A 9873-nucleotide genomic window follows, 5' to 3' on the forward strand; every position below is an offset into this window, starting at 1 on the left:
GGAGGTTTGGTGACATGGGCACCCTCACATGGCTCTGACAGCAATTGAGCTGAGGCAATTGAGCAATTCATGTTGTGAGTCTCAAAAGCATTGCTATCCATGACTTTACACACTCCTTCTAGGAATCAGTCCTAAATCTGAGTTGGTGACAGACACACTTGTTCCTGTGCTCGCCCTTCCTGGCACAGGCGTGCACAGGCCTTGCACCCAGCTGCCTACTCCACCTGGATCATCCTCCCAACCACTCTTATTCCTGCCAAATCTCTTTTCTTTCAAGACTCAGCTCACACACAGTGGAGTCATGTATGTGAATATGAGCATGCCTCATTTCTTTTTTTTTTTTCTTTTTTTGCAGTTTTTAGCCAGGGCTGAGTTTGAACCCGCCACCTCCGGCATATGGGGCCAGCGTCCTACTCCTTTGAGCCACAGTGCCGCCCCATGCCTCATTTCTTAACTTCATGCCCCAGCAGCCATTGTGGAAATAGAAACTGTCATTTTTTTTTCACTGCTGATAAAATACAAGTTCACTGTAAGCATATGGCAGGCAGAGGGGGGTCAAGAATCATGTGTCAAGGCTGGGCACCCGTAGCTCAGTGGTTAGGGTGCCGGCCACATGCACTGGAGCTGATGGGTTTGAAGCCAGCTCGGGCCTGCTAAAACAAAAACAAACAAACAAAAAAGAATGAGCTGTCAAGACAGAAAACCAGCAAGAAAGAGAAGAAATAGAAATACCCTGGAGCTGGGAATCTCAGAAGCTTAAACGAGACTTTTTTCCAATGAGTTGTCAGCAGAATGATTGCGAGGACTCCTGGCATCAGGCAGGTCCAAAGCACCCGTGTCACCAGAGTGAGTGCTGGGGACGTGCCAGGGGCGTATGGCCACCCAGCTGGCGGGGGGCAGTGGCCCACCTGCCCTGGGCATCTATGATGAGGCTGCAGGTGCCTGTGCTGCCCCACTGTCAAATGTTTGAAAACCTCTCCTGGGTATGGCCCCAGGAGGCTCAAGTGACTTGCAAGATTGTTTTCTACTGAAGCTTAGAGGGCAAGCAGCCTTAGCATGAGCAAAAACTAAGAATTTTAATAAAGTCTTAAAAAAACAAATGGAACTTACTCCTAGCATGTACATTCCCTTCTTTTACAATTAGAATAATTTAAAATGTGGGCTGTGGTGGGGACAGCTAGTTGCCTACCTAGTCTCCATCTCCCCTCCTTCCTTCTGTACAGGAGCCCTGTCATGCTGTGGGACCAGCAGCGCCTGCTGTCAAACTGTGATCCCATGGAGATGTGCCTGGAAGTCACTGGGTGGTGCTTCCTGGAAAAGTCTCACAGAGGTGCAGGGTCTTTTGGTCCTTTCCTCTGAATTTCTTTTTTCTGCCTGGACCATGGACGGAACAGCTAGAACACGAGCAACTTTCCTGGACCACAAGATGTACTGATGATGAAAACCAGGTGCTAAGCATGGCAGAGCACCCAGAGGGACAGAGCAGGGAACCCTGGGGCCACAATCTACCCACCTCTGGTCTGCCCATTCAGGAGAAAATGCAAGCCTTCACCTTGCTTAAGCCCCTGCTATTTCAGGATTTTCTTAACCAGGAGCCAAAAACAATTCCTGACTATGTGTGCTCATCCTAATAATCAATGAAGTTGTCCTGCAGATGTTAATCAAGAATTATATTTTTGATTATTAAATGTTTCTTTGGCCTGGACTACTATAGGAAGCTTCCTGGTTGTCCCACAAGACCTGTATGCCTGGTAGCAGCTACGTAAAATACGGAACATGCCTAGGGATATGCATAGCTTTGCCTACCAGACATCCACACTCTGCCCCAGACCTCCCTGCATGGTTCTCTGGGAAGGGCCAGAATCCAGGTCTCGGCTCCCCTCCTTACCTATTATTTGTAAGTGCTCACTGTGGTGGTTCCAAACTCACTCCTAGTCCCATGTCCCCAACCAGGCCCCAAAGATGGGGGTTGTTCTTCTCAAGGACAGCTCCTGAGAGCGCTATCCGGTCCCTGAGAGGGTAACTGGGAGCCGTAAACACAGCCAAGTCATTACTTAATCTCTGTGGTGTTTTAATAAGATTGGAAAGAAAAAGAAGGGGCCAGCTCTGATTAGTGTTCCACTGAGTTTTCATTTTGCGAGTCTGCACTGTGAGCAGACGTCAATGTTCTGCAGCCCCCACTCGGAGCCCTGGGAGAGGAATTCGTGTCTCGATGGGTCATCTGGGGACATGGAATGCTGTGTTCCTCTCGATCCTCTTTGAGGCACAGACACATAACTTTGCACCCGAGAAGTATGGCGGGCCCTCGTGTCTCTGTGCAGTCAGCCCCCACGTAGCTCTGGCTTTTCATTTGCCACACTTGCCCGAGTTCCCAGCTCCCTGCTCAGTCACCAGTATTGTCATCCAGTCACTGACACTGGTAGGTATCTGTCCTGGGCCAGAGTGAGGGTGAGAAGGTACCTGGTGCCCTCACTGCCCATGTCTCTGTCTTCTGCACAGCCTCTCAGAACATCAGGTGTGACTGTTCACTGTACCCCCTTATCCATCAATCCTGAGAGGATGGACAGCCCTGATGCAGGGACTCGTATTTGCTCCCCACCTCCCAGCACAATGGCTTTGCCCAGAGCAGGTGCTTAATAGGGTAGGGCTGAATAGAAATTCAGGGTGCCCCACACCTCCAGCCATATCCTGTCCCCTTCAGACTACCCTAGCCACTCCTTCCCAACCCCCCATCTTCCCATTTCTAAAGCCACACAGCCCGGCCCTCAATCCGGCCTTCATGGTCTGCTCTGCCCTGTCCTCCCAACCTTAGCTCCCAGAACCCACCTCCAGAAGCTTCTGCTCATGCCCTGAAGCCTCCTCATGGCTTATAGACCTTTGTGCTTCAGAACCACAGAGCTAAAAAGAACCTTGGAAATCACTGGGGAAATTGAGACCTGGAGAGGGGACTGGCCTGCCCAGGACCACACACTGACGTACGGATGGCAGCGCAGGGCTGAGGCCACAGGCCTTCTAGGCCCCAGTTCCCTGTCCCAGGAAGCACGGACTCTCTCCTAGCAGCCCTGCCCTCTGACCAAGAAATGGTGACAGTGATGCCCAACCACCCAGCTTTGCAGAACAGCTTGCCTGGGGCCTGAGAATGGAGAGGCGGGAGGAGCCTCAAAGCAGAAGGATCAATTTTCACCATGTGAAAAGCAATGCGGCACAGAAGGCTCCGGAACATCTGACTCTGACACATGTGTCCAATCCAGAGCTCCACAGCCCTGAGCAGGGGAGGCCGTGGGGAGGGCAGCACCACCAACTCCTTCCACCATGTGAAAAGCTGTTCTGAATCACAGACTGCAAGAAATGATGACTCATAGTCACCAAATCCTAAAACTACTGCATCTTAGAAATGAGGCTTCCAGGACACCCACTTTCTGGGTCTCCTCCTGCCTGATGCTGGGCTGGGCTGGGCCGTGTGGGCTCGGTGCAGCCTCCGGGGTGGCTGGGGACCTGCTCACTCCATTCACTCTCCCTGGACCGTCCTGGCTCCCCCTGGGGCTTCAGACCCCAGCTCCATCACTCAGTCCGAGCCCACATGTGCATTTGGCAAGCTCGGAGCAATCCGCTCTGTGCCTGCTGCCATTCCAGGTTCCAGAAAACAGCAGGGAACCGTTTTTAAAGATCTGGTCTTCGCCCGCATATTATACGAGTATTCCAGTGGAGGTGAGAGAAAAAGAAAGACACACAGTAGATGAGGTGATGTTGGGTAGTAATCAAAGCAACAGGGAAAGTGAACGAGAGAAGGTGACAGGGAGAGTGACAGAGCCCGGGAGTCCCCTCGAGGAAGCGACACTGAGGAAGGAGGGGAAGAGCCATGGGCTCTGCTCCCCCCTCTGGGGCCATCCAGGGAGGGGTCAATGACACCCCGACAGAGAAGCAGGGCCAGGGTGGCAGAAGCAGGAGCAGGATGGGGAAAGTCGGGGTGGAAGTCCGAGGCGATGTGTGTGCAGTGGGGGACAGTACAGAGTACGAGCTCGTTGAAGGTGGTGGGTTGTGAGCAGGTTCTGGAAAGGAGCTTTCTGGCTGCAGGACAGGGAACAGATCAGAGGAAGGCAAGAGAAAGCAGTGGGCAGGCTGGACGCTGGAATGGGCGGGGATGGTGGCAGTGGCAGAGGGGACAGAGGGTGGTAGTTTGGGATGTGATTTTCAAGGAAGAGCTGACAGAATTTGTTGAGGATTTGGATTCAGGATATAAGTGAGTGAGAGATGTTGGCCTGGGATGGCAGAGCTGAGGACAGGGCAGAGTTATGGGGAAAACCGAGAGTCTAGGGTGGACATGTTAATTTTGAGGTGCCTTAGACACCCACAGTGAGAATCTGGAGCTCAGGTGAGAGTTTTCCAAGGCTGGGGGAAAAAATTGGGAGTGCCAGAGTCCAGAAGGTGCCCACAGCCCTGGGATGAACTGAAGAAGCACCAGGCTAGTGAGTGTGCACAGAACAGACCCTGTCTGCCTCTCTCTCTGGCTCTAGACCCTATGGGTGAGAACTATACAATTGGAAAAAAAACTGCTGGCATTTTTGTGATCCTGAGTTCAGCACACACTGCCAGGGTGAATTTTCGTGGAGAGATGGAGGAGTGGCAGATTGATTGTACCAATGACCCCAATGAGTGCATCCTTTCCCTTTAACACTGTGGTCCCCTCCCACCCTGAGTGTGGCTGCATAACTTGCTGTGGCCATGAGGATGTTGGTGGACTTGCCTGAAACAGAGGCTTGGAACAACACTTGCACATTTTTTTAAAATTTCTTTTCTTTTTTTTTTTTTTTTTTGAAACAGAATTTCAAGTTGTTGCCCTCGGTAGAGTGCTGTGGCATCACAGCTCACAGCAACCTCCAACTCTTGGGCTCAAGCAATTCTCTTGCCTCAGCCTTGCAAGTAGCTGGGACTACAGGCACCCGCTATTTGTTGTTGTTGCTGTTGTTGCAGTTGTCACAGTTGTCATTATTGTTTTAGTTGGCCTAGGCTGGGTTGGCACCTCCAGCCTCAGGATGGTGCTTTACCAACTGAGCTACGGGAGCTGCCAACACTTGTACGTTTTTATTTCCTCTTTCTCCTCCATCATAAGACAATTCTCAGGCTGCTCTCTCCTGGAATCTTGTCACCACTGAGAAATAAACCCAGGCTAGCCCTGGGTTATATAAAGATCGCAAGCAGCACAGCTAAGTCATCCCAGCCAAGATGACCCTATACCAACTGTTTCCCAGCTGAGCTACCAGCTGCCTGCAGACACATGCCTGAGCTCTGTCCACATCAGCAGAAACTCCCAGCTGACTTCTCTAGACTTCTGGTTCTCATTTTAAGCCCCTAAGTCATGGGTTGGTTTGTTATGCAGCAGTAGCTAACTAATACAGAGAGTGAGAGTTTCTTTAGCGAGAGGGAGAGAGGCTATGTGCTGGGCATCTATCCCTGTGAGGGAGGAAAGGAATACTTCATGCTTTTTCTTAACTTTAAACCAAGAGAACTACTCAGAGGTCATGGCTTATGTCCCCTTAGATTTGAAGAACATAGGGGATGGTGCTTGACTTATGTCCAAAGGCCCTGGGAGAGGCCTGCACTTCCAGCAAGGATGTGTATGCTTCCCATGGATCAGATATGGAGTTTGTTACCCAGCAGAGGAGTTGGCCAGGGGTCAGGTCTAAGAAGGGCATAGTAGGCAGCCAGATCAGGGATTACCTGAGTCACAGAGATAACAGGTGAGAGATAGCAGAGATAGGAGGGCTCCAAGAAGCCATGAAAGTACCCCCAGAAAGAACACAATCAGAGACCGCCTACCCTAGGTCACCCCATCCTAGTCTAGGAGGCCCTTCGTGGCTCACCCCACCTCTCTCTCAGCCAGGAACAGAGAAACAAACTCATCACAACTCTCTTCCCATTGCGTGGTTCCAACTCTGAGTCCCACAAGACTAAGACAGCACTGATTTGAAATTAGATGAGTATGACTTCCTGTATCTGCAATTAACTAGAAGGTGAGAGGGACTAGAGGAGGCCACAGACTGGCCTGATGGGGAGCCCCTCTGACCAGGATCACACCTAACACCTCTACCTGGTGACTTGCACACCTCCATCTCTGGCCAACCATCAGCTGACATCTCCCCCAGATGTCTGCACCTGCTCTAGGTGACCACACCACTGTTCACTTGGATGCTTAGGCGTGTCGGGCAACCAGCACCCTCACTAGCATCTCACCTGCTTGCCAATGCACCCCCCAAGGCAGCCCTGCAGGCCCCTCCCCAGAATACCGCCCCCTCCCACTGCCCTGGCCCTGGGTTCACCGCCTCCCCATCCACAGTCACTGCCGGGGCCAGAGTGAGGCTCCTGATTTGGGCCATGCCTCTCCTCTGTCTAAAACCCATTTCCTGTGACCTCTAGGACAAAACTCAACTTTTGGCCTGGTTCACCATGCCCTCCAAGGTCCCTGGTTTAATTCTCCAATGTCACTTTGTCCCTGGCTGCTCATGGTCCTTCCCTCCTGTGAGACTGACCGCTCCTCCACCACAGGGCCTGGTATAAAGCTGGCAGAGGAGGGACAGTGAGTGCTGGCAGGAGAGGAGGGGGCGGCCTGGGGGGCGGCCTGGGACTGGGAGTCCCAGGTGACTTTGGCACTGTGTCTGCAGCGTTTTCCTGGGGGGAGGATTCAGGACTGAGCAATGTGGTCAGCCTGATGTGGCTAAGGCATGGCACCCCAGGGCAAGAGCACTATCCTTGGAGTCATACAGGCATGGGTTGAATCCTGACTCCACCACCTAATTCCTGGGTGACCCTAGAAATGTCACACAACTCTGTGAACCCCATTTTCTCATCTGTAAAGAGAAGACCCATGACGAGAGGGAGGGACCAGTCACCGCTGACCTCCTGCCTTACAGGCTGGGCCTGCACAAGCAGCTCATGGGGTCAGAAGTCAACACAGGCCCCAATGCTTGCTCTGCAGCAGAGCAGACCCACGCTGCCCTCACAGTGCCCCCAGCCTGGGGGGACAGACTGCAGTGTGAGGCAGTGGCCTCTGAGCCCCTCCGTGGGAGGCTCCAGAGGCCTCCGCCGGGCAGGGCCTTCCCAAGCAGGCGTCAGTGGCCAGTCCTACCTGATGAGGTCCAGCAGGGCATCGGCCGAGCTCATGATGGGCTTCCCACTCTGCTCCGTGGTCTCCTTCTGAGCCGCAACGCCCGGGTGGATGATGGAGACCATGATGATGCCCACAATGACAGCCACGAAGGTGGTCCACAGGTAGTAGGCCACAGTGAGGATGCCCAGGCGGCTGGAGGTCTTGGCATCCAGAGAGGCGAGGCCGGACATCAAGCTGGGAAGATGGGGTGGGTCAATGGATGGGGAGGCCCAGGCCTGGCCAGGCTCTTATGCCCGCCCTCTGTGGCCCCCTCCAGCTGTACCACACCCTTGCAGTGCCCTGGGGAGGCTTTTCTCCCAGTAACTTGGTCCTGTGGCTCCTAGCCTCTCTGCTCTGCCCTCTCCCCTCTGCCCAGGGTCACAGGCCAAGCATGCTCCCCCCTTGAGGCCTCTCCCTATGCTGTCTCTTAGGGCTCCTTCACCTGCCTCACTCCTCCCTGCAGGAAAACCCCACTCAGGGTCACCTCTCTGGTCTGCCTGCCCCTCCCCAGAGTTAGGAGTCCATTCTGGGCCCCTGGTCACTTCTGGCATGACCCTGGTTGTCACTGTTTAATAATCTGTCTCTCACTGGACTGAGGGCCCCTGAGAGGAGGGACAGGACCAACCTCCCTGTGAGTTCCCAAAGCTGGCACTGAACTCACACGGCTTCCTCAAAGCACTGAGTGAATTGGGCTGGGCTGTAGCTGGTGACCCAGGTCCTAGTTCTAGCCCCACTAACTGCTGCCTGACCTCAGGCAAGCAAGTCACTCTCTCATCTTTGGGCCTCAGGATCCCCATCTGTACAATGGGGCCATGATAGGTGCCTCTCCCTAAGAGCGGCCACCAAGGGCTGTCTGGGGTTAGTGCCTAGACCCAGACCCTCCCTCACAGGAGCTGTGCTGAGGGGGCCTGTGGGTCTCTCTCCTCTCCACTCCTTCCCACTTCTGGCCACCAGCTCAGGCCACCCCGGAGCCCAGAGCTGCTCTTCTTGTGACTGCTGTGGGATGTGAGGAGGGGGGGGGCAGGGGGTGAGATTAATTAAGGAAATGTTTATGCTTTGCTTTCCTGCCAAAAGGATTTTTCCCTAAAATCCTAATCCTTTCCTTTCATTCTTTCAGATAAAGGAAGTATTTGTCTGGCTTTAATCATGTAAACAAGAGCAGATAATCCCTCATCCATGTTCCTCTTATCATTAGACTCCACACAGCAGCCGGGGGCACCAAGGCTGAGCAAGGCCACCTCCTCCCTCCCCCGCTCTTCCTGCTCACTGTGGCAATGGCTAACCTCCATTAGGACATAGTTTAAGGGTCTCCTCCTCCAGGAAGCATTCCCTGACTACCAGGCTGAGTCTGGGCCCCTCTCTGGGCTCCCATGGTCCCTAGGCTTCCCTCTGTCCCAGCCCTCACTCACTGAATTGCTGACTGTTTACTGGAAAGGCCTTCAGGGCTGGGCCAGGGTCTGATCCAAGGGCCCAGGCCTGGCCCAGGGCACGGCTTGGTAGCAGATTGCTAGTGAAGGAGGGAATGAATGAACTAATGAATGAATATGTCAGTGTTTACAACCTCTGCTCATCTTCATCTGCCAGGGTGCCAGATGTTAGTGATGGGCTTAGGGTGGGTCTCAGACATAAATCCTGGCAGGCTCATAATGGGATTGTGTGGCCAGAGGAAATGAGGGGTGGCCCTGCACCGTTACCTCGGACCAAACAGTCCTCCCACCACAACAATCCTGGCCTCAGTCAAATCCAGCTGCCTCGGGCCACAGGGAAGCCATGGCCCCAGAGGAAGACCTGCCCAAGCTCTCACAGGACACTGGTGCCCAGCTGGATTGGAACTCAGGCCCCAACTCCAGGCTTGTCTTCTTTCATTTGTGTGTTTATTCAAACGGTTAGCACATACCCGCTCCAACCCAGACTCTGTGCCCACAGAAAGAAATCAGACCCTGTCCCTGGCCTCAAGGAGCTCTTAGTCTGGCCAGGGTGGTGAGGGAGGTAGACAAGAACACTGGGACACCATGCACTTAGGTAATCACCAGACAAGGTGGACACATCAGTACTGCCAGGTGGGGACAAGGAGGTCTTTTTAGGGGAGTGGGAATCACTTCTAACTAGTCAAGAAGGGCTTCTTGGAGGAGGTGGCACTCGAGTTGGTTCTTGGAAGCTGAGAGGATTTGGAGATGGGGCAGATGTGCCAGGCACTGGGACGGCAGCAGGGTGGCTGGGAAGTATGTGTGGGGAACAGGGACGGATAAGACAGAAGATAGTCTGCACTCAGGTCAGGGGTCTGGACAGCCACTGAGGGGCCTGGTGGTCTTTTAGCACATCTCATGCAACAGGATTTGCTGGGCATCAGAGAAGGGAGAGCTGAGAGTTCCTTAGATGTGAGAATATCCCAGTAAACCAGGTACCATGAGAATCACTCAGGTGGTATTTGTAAGCAGAAACCTGGGACGGACTTAAAAAGTCTTCAATATGGAGTCTATAAAATAATATGGCGTAGCAGATACCAGCAAGGAGGGGGGTGTCCTGGAAAGATGTTCCCAATTTAATGCTAAGTGGAAAAAGCAAGTTACCGGATCCTATGTAGATCTGCATCTCCCGCCCCTGATGTGCAGTCAGGACGTGTACACATGTGTGGGAGGGATGGTACCATCCCCCAAACACCTGAACACCCACCCCATCCGGTTAAATAACCTTCTAAGTCATCATTGACCTATAAATTACAATGAGAG

General features: G+C 53.2%; 1 protein-coding gene across 3 annotated transcripts in view; it reads right to left on the reverse strand.

The window, feature by feature from the left end:
• SLC1A7 (solute carrier family 1 member 7) overlaps window positions 1-9873 on the reverse strand; it is a 49412-nt gene that overhangs the window by 14352 nt on the left and 25187 nt on the right. For 2 of the 3 annotated variants that reach the window (XR_001161434.2, XM_003793100.3), the window contains exon 3: window positions 7124-7339. The exons of the other annotated variant lie outside the window; for it this stretch is intronic. Coding sequence is in view for 1 of the 2 variants with exons in the window: in XM_003793100.3 (XP_003793148.1) it covers window positions 7124-7339 (216 nt within the window). In the remaining variant the exon portion in view is untranslated. The remainder of the gene's footprint in view (window positions 1-7123; window positions 7340-9873) is intronic. 3 annotated transcript variants of the gene reach the window in all.

This window comes from Otolemur garnettii, unplaced genomic scaffold (assembly GCF_000181295.1).
Source record: "Otolemur garnettii isolate 467f Iridium unplaced genomic scaffold, OtoGar3 scaffold00066, whole genome shotgun sequence".
Taxonomy (NCBI): domain Eukaryota; kingdom Metazoa; phylum Chordata; class Mammalia; order Primates; family Galagidae; genus Otolemur; species Otolemur garnettii.